General features: G+C 43.8%; 1 protein-coding gene across 2 annotated transcripts in view; it reads left to right on the top strand.

Annotated features, from left to right (window-relative positions):
• Positions 1–18,990, top strand: part of fbxl17 (F-box and leucine-rich repeat protein 17) — a 218,349-nt gene that overhangs the window by 142,168 nt on the left and 57,191 nt on the right. For both annotated transcript variants that reach the window (XM_084551370.1, XM_084551369.1), the window contains exon 9: positions 11,503–11,579. In XM_084551370.1, coding sequence (XP_084407496.1) covers positions 11,503–11,579 — 77 coding nt within the window. The remainder of the gene's footprint in view (positions 1–11,502; positions 11,580–18,990) is intronic.

Below are 18,990 nucleotides of genomic sequence, written 5' to 3'. Positions count from 1 at the left end.
TCCTCTCGGGGGGGGGGAACCCTATTCCTCACTGTATTATTGTGTTATAAAAGGAAAAGATGCTCACGGCCGAAGCAAAAAAGAGAAACTGTAAAAATTTCGTAGTCTTTAAACTGAGTGCGGGTTAGATTTTCCTATTAAAGTTGTATAATGTTCAGTGTGGTCCGTCCACCAAAGAATGAAGCGGCCTCTTGTAGTTCTGTTTTATAGAAAAACCTGTTTAGACCCAGACTTTATGTCCCCGCTGTTTTGTCCCAAAGCTCTAAAAAGTTATGTTTCGAAACACTGCAATGCAAGTGGATTCTGGCCTCTGCAGCAAACAGTAAAACAGCTTCCCTTTTGATATAAGCAGTCCACAGAATACAGCTTGAAGAGGAGAAATTACTACCATGCTGCCGAGTCTACACCAGAATCTAATTAGAGAGAAAGGAATAAACAGAATTAAAAAGTATGAAAACAAGATTTTTCTGTGCCACCAATCTTTTTTTTAAATCAAGTATCGTCTAATGTACTACTAATACTATACCGTATACAAAAGGCGCTTAAATAGCCCCCTTCCTCTTTGCTCATCTAGCCTAAGCTCTGTCTGCTTAGCTACTGATAAGCCAGTAGGAGGATGCTTCCGCAAATTCACTTTGCTATCAAGCTAATAGGATTTAGTTCCTCCAGCCCGTCGCTAAACATGGCATCTCTGGACATGTGGAGAAAGATGAGGTTCGGTGATGAAGAGTCGTTATCTGAGGCGGAGGAGACGGCGACTTCAAGAGGGACGAGCCACGCTCCTCGCCGCCTTTTCTTCCACCCCTCTTCTTCCCGTAGCATGAAAATCTCCTCACTTGTTATCTTACTGGCGCGGGATCAAACGGCATCGTCCCGTTGGGAAATTCATTTGGGGGTTCTGGCGTTTTCGGGGGAGGGCGTGGGGCCAATGAGCCGACGAGCCGGGCGACATCTGTTTTCATGAATACCTAATGGCCGTGTGTCAGCGGAGTCAAACGCCTCCAATGATGGACGCTCCCACTGTTATTACCATCATGGTTATTTAGCCGCCACCGGTTTCTCATTAGGATGTTTCCCTCAGAGGGAACAATTGGATTAGCGGGTAGCTTTGACAATATGCGCTCCAGCCGTCTTCCCATTCTACAGGTTATTTATTTTTTTATGTGTGTGGGGTTTTATTTGTACTGTGCCATCTGTGTTTTATTGGTAAGGTGTGATACTTTAATATTATGATAACGCCAAGGGAATAGGAAGGCGTTTCGTGTTGTAAATCAAATAGGAGCGCTCAGTGATAATGTCCAGGAGGTGTAGGTGTTAGGGTGTAAAGTGAGCTGAGGGAAACGCTATGACGGCCTGCATTAAATCTGGTTGTAGAAACTGGAAGCGTTTTTTATTTTATTTTTTTTTTTAGGTCTGGAAACTTGTCTCATTATAGTTTCTAAAAAAGTGCCAACACTTTGCGCTGCTGTGGTTTTCATGTTGTTTTTGTTGCTACGGAGACAGCGACATATCGGGGGAGGGGGAGTCGATGTGCGGTCTCCAGACATCCGGTCATAGGTCAAGATCCGCAGCGGTGGCTGAAACGCAGCTCGTTTAGTTTCACTCAAGCAGCAAAGAAACAAGCTTTTAATCACTCTGCCGCTGACATTTTAAAAAACCGTGGATGTGCACAGATCTTTCACCAACTTGCTCGTGTTGTCACCTTTTTTCTTGGCCGTGACCTCATCCCGGCGTTATTTAGAGCCCCGTTTTCCTGGAACTCCATTTTCCGACTCGCGTGTGTGTGGTATCGATGATTGTTATACTAGACATGTTGAAGCAGTTTCATGGACGACTAACGTCTCGTAAAATGATGAGGCAGAGTGTGACGATGTGATCTGGCAAAGCTGTGGTTGTAATGCGGTTGTCGCGTCTGGACCCCCCCTTCCCCCCACCCCCATGCACACCCCCTCCTCCTCCATCTTCTCTGCTCTCCCTTGTTTGCTCTTTCAGGATACATGTGCGCATTCTGCTTACTGTACGTGTCTTTTTTGACACAGACTGCTGCAACACACTCGGCTCGTGTTTTGAAAAATGCATTTTGCAACTTTTTTTTATTATTATTATTGAGAAAAATAAAAAGTACTGTACTGCATCAGTGACGGAAGCTGCAATCCGTGCAAAAGAAAATAAAGGATGAAGGAAGCCACGCTGGAAAGTACACATTTCCACCATCGATCAACAACCCCGTCCAGTTCGGTATCTACTGTTTCCGCTCTTCCGGAGTCTTTAGAACAGTGTGAGTCCATTGATTAGTCTTTGTCATCCTGGCGTGTGTGCTGGTAAACCAGTGATCGTAATGAAGCCGAGTCCATCCAGCCGAGCAGCAGCAGCAGCAGCGAGGAGCAGCACCAAAAAACGCCACAGCTCATTTGTTCTCCACAGGAGCCGACTTATGAGGCAAATTCACCGTAATTAAAGCCGTTTCGTGTAATTGAAGTGTTCCTCTCTCTATCATAGTAGGGAGGAAATTACTCGACGCAACAGAACTTGTTGGGCCATTGTGCGGAATTTGTTTTGGTAAAATCCAGCGGCCCTCCCGCCCTTCCATCCTGAGTCCTCCCACTCCCCTCCTCTCCTCGGTTCACTCTGCATCCCCCCCCTTCTCCTTTCCTCTTCATATCCATTAGCCTAATGAACACCCTCCAATTTCCTGCCACTGGGACAAATATGGCACACTGCATTGTTCTCTCTCGTTCTGTGTGTGTCGAGCACACACTCCCTCATGTGTTTATCGTGTTTACATGTGTGTTTGACAGGGAATGGGCAGGAGAGAATGCGTTGATAGGCTCTCATTAAAATAGATGGCGGTAATCAAAGTGCAGAGCAATTAGCTGTGGCTGAGTGGGCGGAGGGTGTATGCCGTGTGGCACTGTGTCAGGCCTATTGGTAAACATCGTGATAGTTCACCTCTCTGTGTGCTCGGACACGGAGCAGAAGAGTTACGATGTGCAGCCCTGAGGGGCGCGCTCACCCCAATTTATCACGGTCGGACCGGCTGTTTTCTTTAGGGCCCGAAACAACGTTCTGTTATTAGCCGGTACTTATTGGTTGTATTATCTCCTCTGGAGAAATCCCATTAAATATACTCTTGGAATTCAAGAGTCTATTTGTTGACAAGATATTGAAGGAATATTGGCCCGTTCCAGCGTCCTAGAAAAAAGCGAAAACTCATTTTGTGATGGTTTCATTTCTATTAATAACTGATATCCTTATATAAGAGTAATCCACCTGTTCCCAATCATCTTCTTTCAATCTTTAGAAACTATTCTCTTGCGAAACAAGAAAGTGTTTTTAACATACTGCATCTGGGCTTCACATCTGCCTTATGTGTACTACATACGATATTTGGATGTCTCTAGTTTTTAATAGTCTTTACCATTACTTTCTACAAAATGCCAAGAGTAAAAATGATCCTAAACGAAGAAAACCTTGATCTAGTTGAGTTTTACTCGAAAAAAAATGTTAATATAGTAGCCAAAAAAAATGACCAAGGGCAACTGGCTTTGATATGAATCTTCTTGGAGTCTCAAAATATCTTCAAGAAAGTCCAGTTGCCCTCGGTTCTGCATGGATTATGGATCTACCATGACCTGGTTGACTGAGAACCTTCAAATGCAGTTAATATTAGTTCTGCTCTTTAAGATTGTTTCACTTTTTTGAAGAAAACGAACATAATGACTCAATTATAGTCACATTTAGCTTCGTGATAACATTATTTTATAATTAAACCACAATAAAGGCTAACATTAGGTTCACATTAATGCTGTGTTTACTATACTTTATAGGGTAGAAAGCAAAGATTTGTATAATTACATCTGAGTTGTTTGCAAAATCAAAAAGCACATGTCTAATTTAAGTCGGGTTTGCTGGAATCAAATACATGCACAGTGTCCTGAGGAGTATTAACAGCAGATTTTCTCCTGCCCAGGCTGACTGCATGGCTCGCCAAGAAAGCATCCCCTTCTTTTATTCCCCGCGGTAACATCTATCATGGGCAACCATCTCTAACTTAACTGTTCGTCTCACATGGCCAGAGATCCACTAACTTTGTCCCCTGCACTCACACAGGCTCAAACGCCACTGTGTCAACTCAGACCCGAGGCTGTAAGTGTTATCGCCACCTGCCACAGGGCAGTGCTCATCTTCTCCTGAGTTATTCATTGTGCGATGGCTGCAGCGGGCCGGCCGTGCAGGCAGATAGGGGCTCGGCGTTGCTTTACAGATCCAAGTTGTTCATTTAACAGGTGAGTCGCTCACTTGCATGTCCTCGGGGGAATCTGCTTACACGGGAAGAAACAGCAGAGGCGGAGTGAGGAGACGCTCCGCGAGTGATGTCAGGGCGGTTTGGTTTCCGCTGGCAACCGAGAGGCTGCTTTAAAATGCTGTTTGTGCATGTGCATCACGGAGGCCCGTCAGTGTTGGCAAGGCAACAGGCTGTCCATTTGGATGAACTTCAAGTGAATAACTGCCACTTAACCTCACAAAGTGCTTAGCTGGCTTTTTCTCTCCGGCCTGTGATGGACAAATCGACTGGTTTGTAAGTGACACTTGTTGTCGAAGATGTTAAAATCCGTTGTCTGATTTTGTGTCTAATGACAGCCACGAGTGCAGGGGACGGTGTATGCTAAATATCTGCACAAGTCCGATGCAGTTCCGAAGTCAGAACTATTTAGTGCAATGCCAAATTAGCCTTTTTGCTCAGAGCAGGGCTCCTGCAGTATAATAATGTAGTTCTTTAACATGCAATTACAGCTGGAGAAAATGCTTAATTTAAAAAGCAAGCAAGGAGACAATGGCGCATGTGAGGGTCTTGGTGTTTCTGGTTTCTGTTAGCTGGCCTGCAAAGTGTGGCTTCGGTGCTTTCTTCTTTCCCAGACAAGAAAAAAAAAAAACAGAAAACGCACAGGTCGGACAGGAAAGCTGCGGATGATGGGCATTTACGGCTCCAGTTATGACCCCATCGGCACATTTTTGAGCAGGCCGATGACAAGCCGCTGGAATGCCCTGCCGTTTTGCAGAGTCGTTTGAAAACATGATTAACGGTGGTGGAACACAATAGGAATGTGATTCTCATTCGAGCGGTGGGTACGGCAGGCTAGCCTGGGAAATCATCCAGGCCCTAATTGCCGAAGCAGACCTTGAATCAGACGGCTGGAACTTAGCGCACACATGCAGCGGGACGCACACACAAATAGGCGCGCTCAGACGGACGGGGATTGAATGTGTATCTCGCAGCCTATAGCTTTTAGGGTTTTGTTTTTTTTATTATAGCTGGAAGCAAATGTTGGATATGCTACTGAGTGCACATGTAAATGTCTTCAGTAGGAAGTTTAGCATCTATTTATAGTTTATTTTACAGTCAAACCTATTGGGAAATAAATGTCATTCCAAAAAAAAAAGATGTTACGATGCCTGAAGATACATAACATAAGGTTTTAATTTACAAGAGATCCGTAAACATCCGAGAAGTAACGGCAAAAAGCCAAATTTTGACAAAATTAAGAACAGAGTTCAGTCGGGGGCAATTTTAAATTCGGCTCACTCAAAACGTGGTGGGCAGAAAATTGCAAACAACTTCTCAAGAGAGTAAAATCCGAAACTGAATCATCCCCTTGTTTATACAACAGCCCAAGCCTCACCCATGTTACCGGGTCAGCTATTTCGAAAGCGGTGAACGTTCCCTCTCGTTCAATAAAGGCCGCACTGCTTCGTTTTAAGATTGTTGCTTTTCCTCAATATCAAGTATTTGCTTACTGAAGAGCTCTTCTGAGGTATTGGAATTTTTTATATCCATTTATATTAGCCCAATGAAAGATCTCTTAAAGTTTTTTTTTTTTTTTTTTTCGTACGGAGGATTCCAGAAACCCACTGTTGCACATCGCCCCGAGGAAGCAGAACCCTGCTTCCTTACACTTGCGTATGGATTTATGGGAGATATAAAGAAAATTTACAGCAAGAATCATTTTGCTAGAGCGTTCTCCACAGAAGTGTAAACCCCGTCTTGCCTTGCTCGCCTCCTCTTTGCTGCTCCGCCCTTCCATTTCATTAAGTCTAAAGGCAGCCGTGGAACTCTGAAGTCTTGTCTGTCACCACCGCTGCCTCCTCCTCCTCCTCCTCCTCCTCCTTTTTATGTTTTCAACCTCTCCCTAGACCTTCAACCGCTTTTCTTTATACATTTCATGCTTACTTTCTTTCTTTTTCACACTCTTCTTTCGAAAATCATCCATTTCTATTTCCCTGCTCCCTTTGTGTGGTTAGACAGCCGTGTAATTGTGGGCTGTGCGAGGAGCGGGATGAGACGAGGGCTTGTGTTGGTCGGCGCTGCGCTAGTGTACCTACCTACAGCCATTCTCCCAGCAGCCTCTTTGTTCCTGCTCCATTGTGATCGGCTAGCTAAAGAGAAGCGCTACACATGTTGCTTGGCTGCAAGACTGTCTGCAGTCTTTGTGATAAATATGGACCTCTTTTTCTCTCAAGTATTGTCACTATTCTTCCTCTTGCTGCCTGTCTGCTTGGATACCTCTGGCTGTGCTGCATAAAAGAAGATTAGCTTCACCTCTGAGAGACACATGCGCGCATTCGCACAAGCGCAAACAACACAACTAATGACACACACACGCGCAAACACTCGCTTCATCCCTTCTTTCTTACTGAGCGTCGCTGTAGACGCTATCCAGTTGGCTGTGTGTGGACATTGTTCAGTAAAGGTGGTTTCAGTGTGCCCCGGGTTTGCTCCTTTTCTTTCCATATAACAGAAATTAACAAATTTAAAACCAAGTGTTTGACCGCTGATGCGTTATGACAAGATGCAAAGTGTTGAATTAGAATCTGCTGATAGATATCTGATGAAGGATGTGACGCCAACAGCGGTTGTGTGACAAAAAATACGACATATTGTGGAGTTTTTAATGTATTTTCTTTTACAGGGTAAACACTTAATAACATAAAATACGATAGGATATATTTCGGTTATGTACTTCACAGTAGGACCATGGCAATACACTCATAGGAGAGATTACGTTTGATCAGACAGTGAGCCAGAGATTAAGGCCTGATCACCAGGCTTTGTCAAGGTTTACCTTCTGATGGTACGACAAAACGCGCAGACGTGTGCGCGCACACTCTCAAAATACAGCCGCAGACCTCTTGTCCACTAGTCCACTCTAAGCACAGTCTACAAAGCTCAAATAGAAGTGGTAGTCTGCCCGGTTGACTGATGATTTTTCTAAGAGCCAATTCTTTCTTTCATTTTTCCAACCTTGGCCGAGGCGGAGAAATGGCCACATTACAGAAGAAGGTTTTGCTAGACATTGACAACTCACTAGATCTCTTTGCAGTAAGGTTGTAGGTGAGGAGAACCCTACTCCTCCACCTCCGTAACCTTGACTTGAAAGTCAGTGTTCATAACCCTCAGTGCACCGCAGATATGATTTAATACCTCTCAGAATGCCCGTCTATTGTTTCCAACGACGACTTTTCCCCATTGCACTTCACATATTCGGTGATATTCGGCGCATATAAGCCACCTTTCAGCAGATGGATTACGTTCACTTTATTTACTTTTTTAGAAACCAGCAGTTTCTAAAACCTGAAATATCTATCAGTGAGTTACTGTATGCAGCTTTGCGCTGGCGCAGTGAGCGGAGGTGGTGGGGATGTGGTTTAAGAGCAAATTTAATTCCAGCACGTAAAAATGGATGTTTGAAAAACTCTTCTCGGGCCAGTGGAATTTTTTTTTTTTAGTTTAATCCGCATTATTTAGCTCGTCATACCTTTGGGCTCCATTTACATTGTTTTGTTGTTTTTTAAAGACGTTGGAAAACGCTTTAGTTAATCTTTAGATAAATAAGCGGTGATGTGGTTACCATGGTTTCACGGTGGCATAATTAAATTTTCTCCTTAAAAATTCCAAGGAAGGAGTGATTAAGTAGCAGCAATGTGTTTTTCTCCCAACGATCCTGCACCGAGCTCTTTAAGTTTTTTGGAGGCGATTATTAGATTACTACTTAATCTCACGAGTATTATACAGAATATTGGCTTCCTAATGGGCTAACGAGCGTTCTCTCTCTTTCAGGTAGAAGATGCATCATATTACATTTTTATTTTTATTTTAGTACGGCTCCTTATCCTTCAGCGTGGTGTCGAACAAAGGCCACATTCTTTGGCAGGAAGCATTAGGAGGCTGGCAAGAAAGCAGAATTAAATATAAAAGGTATTTCAGGCTTGTGCAAAGGGGCTCGAGGACCAGTGGTGTGTGTCCTGTAATTTCAGTTTAAAATGTGTGTATGAGTTTCCATTCACGGATGAGAGATTTTATTTATTTATTTATTTAATTTTTTCTCTAAATCCACTGCGCGAGAAGGACAGAACCAAAGTTAGGTTTTGTTTGCGTTGTTTCTGTGAGAGTGAGATACAGAGAGGAGTGAGCCGTTTTATTGTCGCACCTCCGCCTGTGCCTTCTGTGTGGCGGCAGTAAGCCACGAGCTGACCCCTGAGGAGGCTCGCTCCGTTTTGAACCTCGGTCCTCTGTCCCCGCTGCCTGCCGGTTTGCTCTAATCGCTTACACATGCAGTACTTAGTTGTCATGGAAACGCTTTTATTGTCATTATATTGGAAGAAACGGCCTTGGGCTGTGTATTAGCTAGCTAGCTGCGTAGCTATAACAAAATGCTTCCCCTGGACTTCTTTGTGCATCATTCTGAAGAGCATCTTTCTCCCCCTGTGGTAGCGGAGACAACTTGCTTGATTTCCTCATTTTACTCACTTGTCACCGTCGTGAGCTCTCTTTCATTCCTGTTGTTCAAAACCTTCCTCATTAACCTCCACTTACGCCGTCATTTTTTTTTTTTTTCCATCTTGTGCTGCCTGCTTCCTCTCCTCCACTTATCGTCTTTCTTTGCTAATTCCGTGCATGATTCATCACCTCCTTTGTCCACATTTCCATCCTCGTCCGGTCTACTGTTTTCACTCTTCATCTTCCATGGCTGTGTTTCTGTTCCTGCACACCATATTCTCATCAGTCCAACTCATCAGTCCAACTTCTTTGTCTAATCCTCCAGCCCACGTGCCTCGATCAGCCGCGTCCTGGTGTTTTCCTTCAACTCGTTTTCCGCCCGTCATCTGTTCAACCGCCTTCCTCAAATGCGTTTTTCTGTCTAATAACTCGTTCTCTCCTCCTTCTCCTGCTCAGCCACCTTTGCCGATTTGGTCTACTTTCGTCCTTGCGTCACCGTGTTTTACTGCGAGCGTTATCTCCTGTAGCGTTGGCTCTATCTTAATATTCAGTGTGCACCCCCATGTCCTTCTTGGGCTTTTGTCACGGGCGCTGTACATCATTGAAAGAGATCAGATCACTAATTCATGTTAGCTGAGCCTTGTGGGGTTTGTTGCCTCCTGATAGCCTTTCATGTGGCGTGAACCATGCCTTAGCCGTCACTTCCCACACCTCTGCTCCATCCTCGTCTCCCGTGCTGTCTCACATCCTGTCATTTCACCTCACTCCGGCCTTGTTAATCCTCCCTTATTCCTTTTTTTTTTTCTCTTTTCTCCCATGTTTCCATAGCTCTGTCAGTCTCCCACCATCTACCTCCCCTGCTACTGTACAGAGATTTCTACTTATTCTGCCTCCATCTTTCCATCTCCCTGTGCTCCCTCCCTCATTCATTGATGTCTGATCTAATTGCTTTTGCTCTAACCCTGGGGACCCGGGCACAGTGTAACAAGCTCCCGGAGGATGCTCTCCGCCTCGGCCTTCGTCGCACCATCCCCTGAATTGCTGCTTTCTTTTTATCCGCTTCCTCACCAACTCTTCCCAGGGCATTCATTCATTAGCTGCCCTAATGCTGTAGCCTCAAGACACACAGGGTGATATTGTGATCTTGAAGGCTTAACTGAATCTAATCTGGCCATAGCACAAGGTTTGGCCACAACTGACCAATTGCAACAGGTCTATTTTTTCCAGTTTCTTTTAGCGTTTGTCTTATCTGCGGAGGACCACAGACAGAGGAAAGAGAGGCGGATAGAAGGGAGACAAGGGGAGAAAGAGAGCAAAATAAACAGGGAGAGGTGGGAAGGGAGGATGAAAAAGTGGCAAAAGGACAACCTGATAACAGGGAGAAGCTTGCAGGAGCGGCGCAACACAAATTTAATAGAAAAGGCGAAATATGAAGATGCAGCCCAGTGAACTAAAGCAGATAGGCCAGTGCACATTTTAGCAGCTTTGGAAATATGACACACATTTAAAATTTTTTTTTTTTCTTTTTCCTTCTCTCGCCGGCATCAGTTCTTCCTCAGTCCTGTGCCGTGATATATCGCACATCGCGGTGACATCTGTGAATTGTGTCACCTTTAGGGACTACCGGAGCAAAAACACAAACCGACAAGTCATGCTTTGTTTGACTGGGAGTTTTTGCCATCCCGAATCCCCCCCCGTCGATCTGCGTCCTGTTTTCCCTGCCAGATAGTGTGGAAGTGGCATAAACAGCATCTCAGCAAATCCTCATGCTTGATGGCCTACAGTGGGAGAAGCCAGCAGATAGTGAATAAAAATGAGCAGTACATTTAAGAATAATCTCTAACATATTAAGTGCATGGACACATTCGGCGCCCCCCCCAAATAAGCACATCACAACAAATACCTCAATATGGTTCCCATGTTTCACTTTGTCTCCCGTGTATCCCGTGTTTTTTCATCGACAGCAGATGCCTGAACATCTCCGATTTCTTCCCTCCGTTGTTTTCACACGAGAGCTTTGCAGTATTTGTGTGTGCGTGTGCTTGTCTTTTTTTTTTTTTTTTTTGTGTCATCAATTTTCATGATGGAACCCCAGCATAAAGATCAAAACAATTCCTCCTGAAGGTTAATAGGTCAAACGCGTTGATCAAAATCTAGTTGTTGCACGCACTCCGCTCATTAGAGGCATTTAAAGAGAATTATTTGATACAGATACTCTGATCTTCCCCTTGGCCTTCCCTAGTGTATACTTTCCTCACACACACACACACACACACATGTGCCACACACCGATGCGCACCCTCCGTGTCGGTCCTTTGGGCTCAAGCGGCGAGCTGAATGCAGATATTCCCTCTTTGAAGTGAGCGAGCCTGCGATTAATGAGCGCGTCCGTGCACGCGCTCGCACGCACGAATACACACTTAACGCTCCTTCTGCATTAGCGCGTGCTTCTTTAATCAGATCAGGTGTTTAATAATTAATGCGTATGTTAAAAGGAGCAGAGGCAGAGTGTGTCAACAGTTACTGTATGACCCTGCAGCAGTACTGTTTAACCTTTACTGTGGAATAATCCCGTCTGTCTGTGTGCGTGTGTGCAAGAGAGAGAAAGCTGCTGCCGTGTGTGTGTGTGTGTGTGTGTGTGTATATATGTGTGTGCACGCACTGCGGTTTTTGGCTCGACCCACAACATAAACATTTGCTCTTTTTTTCTGTGTCTCTCTCCGTAGGTGTGTGGAAATCATCGCCAAGGAGGGGAGAAGCCTGAAGGAGCTCTATCTCGTGTCTTGTAAAATCACAGACCACGGTAGGATACTTTCAATCACTGTCCCTTTGTTGCAGTCAACCTCCAACATTATTATCATAACCATTATTGCCCACATTCGCTAGCATGATTCAGGACTCATTTGATTTTACGGCGCAGCCCTTATGAGACTTGCAAACAGTAAAAATATTATTGAAAAGTTTCACACGGAAGTGAGTAATGGTAGCTGGATCTCCTCTGTGCTCTCCGTAGCCGCGGTGGCTCGGGGTTTAACTTTAAGTCTCTTTAAATGAACAGGGCCGCATCGCTCAGGCTACTCGAAGATGGGGTGGTTTCTGGAGGAGCGCTGCTTCAGAGTGTGTGTGTGACGTATGCGGTGGCAGCTCCCCGCGGGATATCTATGCGTTTGCTTGTGTTTGAGGATTAGCCGTGTTTGCATTGTCTGACAGAAGACATACAGTACATAGTTCTCTCCTTCCCAGCGTACAGGCAGGCAGCTTTTATATCCCTCTAACATCATCTCCTCTTTTTATTTTGTTTACACTACCTTGCTTCTCTGCTTGATTTCATTGTGCCATATGTTTTGCAGAAGACTTGAGTCTTTCATCAGCTACAGCACAATACACAGTTGGAGTTCTTCAGTACTGAAGCATGGGGAGGGCAATGCTGACTAAAACTGCTTGCATGAATTATCAGATTTTTTTTTTGTGTGTGTGTTTAGTTGTTGCAGTACTGTTGTGAGTTTTCATGCGCGCACGTCTGTACCCTTCAAATTCAACCAATTCAACTCAATATTCAATATAACCGAACTGAACTAAATACGTACAAGGACATGTGGTTTCAGAATATGAATAAATGAATTAAATCTTATGTACGAGTAGCACATACTGTCAATAGCTGGGATTTGTGCCTTTTATATTTTGCTCATGTACCATTGTCTGAATACATTATCTATTCGTAACAGTCTAATGGTTCTTTCATTCTGATTCAGGGAGGAACTGATTGATTAGTTTTGTCACATGTTGCATTCAACCACGTTCACCTGGCAGTCGATATAGTTCTGCCATGGCCTCCGCACTACGCTTAGCTGCTTTGCAATTTGTCATAATTCTGCGAGAAGTCTGGATTTGAAGAAACCAGGAAGTAATCGCAACGAAAATGGAGCATCAGCAGCGAGTGTGGGCGCTTGCATGTATCTCTGTGCTGTGGTTCGTGTACCAGTTTTCTGTATATGAACATGTTCAGTCCCATCCAGCATCTACTGTATGTTCAAACTGCTTGATTACATAATTATAAACTTAGACATAGTAGTGTATTTGTTCTCACTGCAAATGAATCAGGGAGCAACTTCCCAAACTAATCAAATCCATCTGGCGGGTAAACGTTCCTGGTTTCAGGACAACAAACTCGGCGTGAAGTAACCTAAACTTCACAAAAGAAACTAAAGAGATAATAAACCGAGAGGTCTTCACCTTGTTTGTCTAGTGGGTGAGCATACTTTACTTTTGAAGGTAAAGTAAGAAAGCAAGCAATTTGTGCTTTTGATAGATAGGTATAGAGACTTTAAACGTATTGTTTGTCAGGTTATATTGCTTCCCCCGTTTGTTTTTCAGCTTGCTGTCGTATGAATGAATTATGTGTTGAAATTTGCTCAAAGTTAATATTGACATAAGGGATATAAAGAAGCCTTCTGTTTTTGAGTCTCATGGTGTTTTTCCTACCAGGGAGGGTCAAGATTGATTTTGTTTTAGGTCTGCAAAAACCCCTTGAGACACACAGTACAGCCTATATTAACCTATATGATGTTGTATTATACCCGTAACATATAATTAGACGACATGGGTCGTTAACCAACATGTCCTTCTTGAACACATGTTCATTCCTATTCGTTGAGACGTGTTGCAGTTGCACGTGTTTCCTCTTGCCCAGTAGAGTTGCTGTCTCGTTATCTATTGAGCAATTGTTGCAGTTAAATAAAATCCTCATCCATAAAATAAATATCCAGCCAAGATTTTAGACAACTACACTGCCAGCATTAAGCTGTGAGGTGATGTCAGGTAGCAGGATCACGTGATGCCCCCAAAATTACAAAGAGAGCATCTGTCAAATGACTGAGCAATGACTCGTTGTTTTGATCCGGTCAAGAAGAGAACAGTGCATGCATATGCAACCAGTGAGCAACCCTCCTCGAACAGGACATCCAACTTGGCATGCTGTATCTGGTTTGTCTCACTGCATTCATAATGTTGACCTATTCAGATTCATTGGCAAGACATGTTATCATATTATGAATTGACCTTTAGACTCATGCAGTTTAAATTTGCACAAATAAGGGCTCCAAGTACTCCCCAATTACATGTACTGGCTTGCTTTTTTCCCACCTACATAACTGCCCTGCTGCACATATACTAATACTAATTACTGCCTATTCTGTAATGTTGTTTTGTAGATTTAACGCTGTACACTAATTGTCTCCGGCTTTCCCTCGTGTGTTGCAGAACGTACGCTTAAATGGTTTCTCTCCAACGTGAGCTTCCCTCTTTTTTTCTGCCAACTTCTGTGACTTACAGTAACAATAATCACCTTGACCCCTCTGAACCTGAACCTTTACTGTGTTTGCGACTGTGTGAAACGTTACGTGGGCGTGTGTCTACTGGGTTTTGATTAACGACTCCAAGATCACAATAGTACATTAAACCTGGAACATACACAGCCACCCCCTTATATATATCCCTCTCCTTCTCTAATCATTTTGACCAAGATGAATTGGTGATATCTGATCTTCTTCCTTCACTAATGACCCCTCTAGCCCTCCTCTGCGGCTGATAGGGTCTGTGTGTGTTTATGTTTGTGTGTACATTTTACGTCCTGCCAGGATAGAGATGCCTGTTGTGGGAGCTCCATGCTCTAACACGATGATTGGTGGATTTCCTGCTTCAGTCTCAGATAAATTAAATAACAGAAATGAGATTTTGCATCTGCCAAGCCGGGGCCTCCGTTTTTTCCGCCCATCTCCTGTGCTAATTATTTTTATTAATGGCTTCTCTGAGTGCATTTGAGACGTCCACAAGCCTCTCGTGTGTTGAGTGTTCTGTTTTTTTCCTCCCCTCCTCCTAGCTTCGGCTTCCTGTACGATTTTATAGGAGCGAGGAGGACAGTGAGAAGCAGAGAGACATAAAGACAGGTTTAGCTGACAGAAAGAGGGAGCTGGCAATAAGTAATTTCACTCCCAGTGCAGATGGTTTTGGAGATTATCTTGTGAGGAAGAGGAAACAAATGAAAAAGGTGTGGAGAGAGCTTTTTTTGGTGTAATGATCTCGCTGAAAGCCCTGTTAGTGCTCTGGGGAAAGGGAAAAAAAAAAAACTTCCATGACTTCTCTCCCATTCATCAAAGAACATCAAACTAATTTCCTTAAATAACATTTTGGTTGCAATCAAGGCTGTATAGAGACTTGTTAAACACCTGGATTCTGTGATTAACATATTTCATGTGGTTTAATGCATTTTCAGCAACTGGGTAACACCTGTAACTTGACTGGTGATAAATAATGAGCACGTTACTGAAAAACTGTGTAAATTATCTAGAAGAATTACGTCCAGATTTCCTCTGTCTTGCGTTACACACGTTTTTTTTTTTCCCTCTTTTCCGTTTGATACTTGATCTCGTTGTGTCTTTTCCATCTTCTCGGGCGGTTTTTCTCTTTCCCGTGTCATTTCCGACGCAATTAACACCCAGCACACGCGCACACGTTCACACCCAGCGTATCGACACCGTAATGTGCGCCCATAAATCAAAACTAATTGAAAAGGCGGAACGCTTTTAGCACAAAAGATGCAGTGCACTGGAAATAAAAGAGAAATAAGAAGGGAGAAATGTTCTGTAAAGATTGGGAAATGTTTGTTTTACAGTATTAATCACTTCCCAAATAGCATTTTACTTACATCTCTGTATTTTGTTCCTCATCTATTGATATTTCTACAGCTATTTCCTGTGCAGACACAGCTTATGAAGTATCTCCTCGACTAATAACGCCTTGCTTCTGCACGGATTTGTTTGATGTATGTAATTCTGCATGATATATGAACTATATTCCCTAGTGTTCACTGCTGGGAAATGCTCTCTGATTCTACACGGCACAACTTAAAACCTAAAAGACCAGCATTTGAGATCATAACTTGTCAAGTTACCTGTCTTTAAGCTTCACTAAATAAGATAAAGTAGAAACTGCACGTCTGGCAAGCTGCTCACGTCACTTGATATTGCTATGACTTTACAATGAGCACGCCGGCTAAACTAGTTTCTTTGTAATTATACAGCACCAGGCTAGGGTTTTATAATTTATGTTCTTCGCACTAGCCTTCTTTTGCTTTGACGAGTAGATGGTCACCTGGAAGGGTTCCCAGAGGTGTTGAGCACTTGTTGGCTGCTTTGGCTTCACTGCGCGGTCCAACTCATCTGACTCAGCACTCCATCACTCTCCTTCTTGGTCAAATAGCCCTTATGTTGCCTGGAGTCGTGTTTGGGGTCATTGTGCTGTTGAAAAGCAAATTACGGTCCCTCTAAGAGCAAACCAGATGGGATGGCGCGTCTCTGCAGAGCGCTGCGGTAGCCTCGCTGGTGAAGTGTGCCTTGAATTTTGAATAAAACACCAGCACTGTCATTATTTTCCAGCTTCCTGGCACACGGTGCGGCAAAAAAAAAGTTACTCAAGGTAAATCGTGAATTCTGGAAAAGTTAAAAAAATAAAGGAAGGAGGAGTGTGGCAGACACGCTGGAGATCGTGCAGATTCCCTCAGGAATTAATTGACTTGTGCACTGTACGTTTAAAGAGCTATGTGGAGTTGATGCATAACATCGCAGGAGTGCTTCCTTGTCCAAAAATAAGGAAGCTATATGGAATAGATTAATTATTACCTTAGGACCCATTATTATTTAGAGAATACAAGTCATCTACTCACATTCGAACCCTCCACCTACAGGCCGTTGAGCCTTTGTTTAACAGTCCCTCATCTACAACGCGCCCACACATCACTTCTGACTTCCAGGACTGCCAAGACACTTATCATACATTTACAAATTATACATTCAAATATCATATTATTGTAGTTAGTCTGATTTGCCCCCATCTACGTAGGTTCCTTATATGCATACTGGTAGGGGGGTCTCAGTTTTTTCATTTTCTCTAGCAGAAATAAAAGTACCACTGTAACATGGGTTTGAAAGCTGATCCTGATGAGAAAACCTTCTCGGCCTCTCTCCCAGTGCTGATCAGATCTCTGCACCACCACTTTCCTCCTCACTGACTGACCCGTACGCCGTACAGTGGCCCATCCTGTATCTTCAGCACACCTGACCAGACAGTGATACCTCCTTGTCTCCTCTCCTCTCACTCTCACGCTCGTCGTCTGTGTGCTCCTTTTGTTCTTACGTACGTGTGCGTTTTGCATTCCCATGCATCCATTTGTGTGTCTCCGCTCTGTGTCTTGTCTCTTGTAGTCCACCTGCTTTATCCGGAGACAATAACAGAGACCTTGGCACCTCCGCTCCTTACATATGGTAATTCTTCTTCACCCACACGCCTCCCCGCGATCCTTTACCTTGTCAGTCATGGCCTACCGTGTACATCTGTGCGAATACAAGATCGGCTGAGACACCTGTGGGAGACTGTAAGTGAGAGGGAAGAAAAGGAGACGCTTTGGTCCTCTTCAAGACGACTTCAAGTAGAGGTATAGAGTTTGGAAGTGGGTGGAATTATTGCAGGCTTTCAGAGTGATGGAGGTCAATATATACACTTTATACAATGCTAGGTGAATGCCATATTGAAAACCTCTCTAAGTTGAATCAGTAGGACAGAATATTAAAAGCAAGGTCACAGGTTTTGTGCACTGCCAGCAACAAATGAAGCTTTGTAGAACCCCGATATTATATCCATTCTTTAGATCCGTTGACTTGCAGGTTGTGGGTCTATTTTTGATGAACTGTGCATTTACACCAATCAGGCATAGCATTATGACCACCTTCCTAATAGTGTGAGAGAATGGACATGTGCCTGAGGGTGGATTGACCATTCTGAGGGTGTCCTGTGGCGTCTGGCAACAGAATGTCGTTAGTGGGGACCTTTGGGTCATATGAGTTAAGAGGAGGGGCCTCTGTGGATCAGGCTTGTTCCAGTGCATCCCACAGATATTTGATTATGTTGGGATCTAGTGAATTTGGAGGCCAGGTCAACACCATGTGCTGTTTTTCATGTTTTTTTGAGTTGGTCCTAAACCGTTTTTGTGTGTGTGCCTGTGTCAGGCTGCATCCTGCTGGGGATGGCTGCTGCCATCAAGGAGTGTCATTGCTATGGGATGGGGGTACAAGTTTAAGTAACATCCACATGGTCCAAAGGTTTCCCACCAGAACATTGTATTGTCAAAATATATTCAGTGTTATTTACTTCACCTGTCAGTGGTTTTAATGTTGTGGCTGATTGGTGTATCTGCTAGGTGTCTTCTCTGCAGATGTGGCCGCTAAGACTCTAGAGAGCCTCCAGAGGAACATATCATTAAAAATCTCTGAAGTGTGAATTAGCAGGGGTGGGGATACTTCATCCCTAATAAGAAATCCTGTCATTGACAGCCCATCGTCCAGACTGTTGTGATTGTGTTGTGTTGTTTTCTAAGAAGGATTGAGCCACTCAGATTGTGCATTTCATTATGTCCATCTGTATTTACCCATCTGTCAGCTTGTGAGATTATTGTTGTCATTCAATTTTTAGCGTCTTATTCTCTTATTTGATCACCTCCGTCGTGGCTCTCACATAGTCAACATGCATCAACATTTTCCCCCATTTTTCCTCTCCATTTGCCGCCTTCCACCCGAATCCAAGCCGAAAACCCCCTTCCTCCCCTTTTCCCCTCTCATCCCTCTCCCCATTCATCTTTCAGCTCTCGCTTTCATCTGCGGTGCTTTGCTCTAAACATACTGAGCGGTGATAGATGGGACTTCCTCGCCCCTCCCCTTAAGCAGAACCTCAAGAATGAAGCATGGCTGTACGAGCGTCTTTACAGATGTGTATTTGTGTAACTCGTGTGCTTGTTTACATGCCTTTGTGTGTGCTTTTGTGTACTTTAACAGATTGTCCTTGTCACTGGGGAAATTTGGATACACACTCACTCCCCGGAGTATCGTAGCGCTTTTTACAAGCTGAGGTTACTTAGCATAAAAGCAGCTGAAACAGCACAGTAACTACCTTACCAACGATAAAAAAATGACATGTGATTGTTATTCTCCAATACAATGTATGATGAGGCCATTAGGGTGTACTCAAAGCTCAAGAGGTAGTGTGCTAGCTTTTAACCTTAAAGCCAGTGTTCACTTTTCATTATTCTGCACTCCTTTTATTCGTGGGTTGACGTGCAGTAATATCGAAACCTTCAGCATAATGTCCGTTCTCTTGCACGGTGCCAT

This window comes from Chelon labrosus, assembly GCF_963514085.1.
Source record: "Chelon labrosus genome assembly, chromosome: 9".
In the NCBI taxonomy this organism is placed as follows: Eukaryota; Metazoa; Chordata; class Actinopteri; order Mugiliformes; family Mugilidae; genus Chelon; species Chelon labrosus.
The sequence above is the reverse complement of the archived record's forward strand: the minus strand, read 5'-3'. Positions and strand labels throughout refer to the sequence as shown.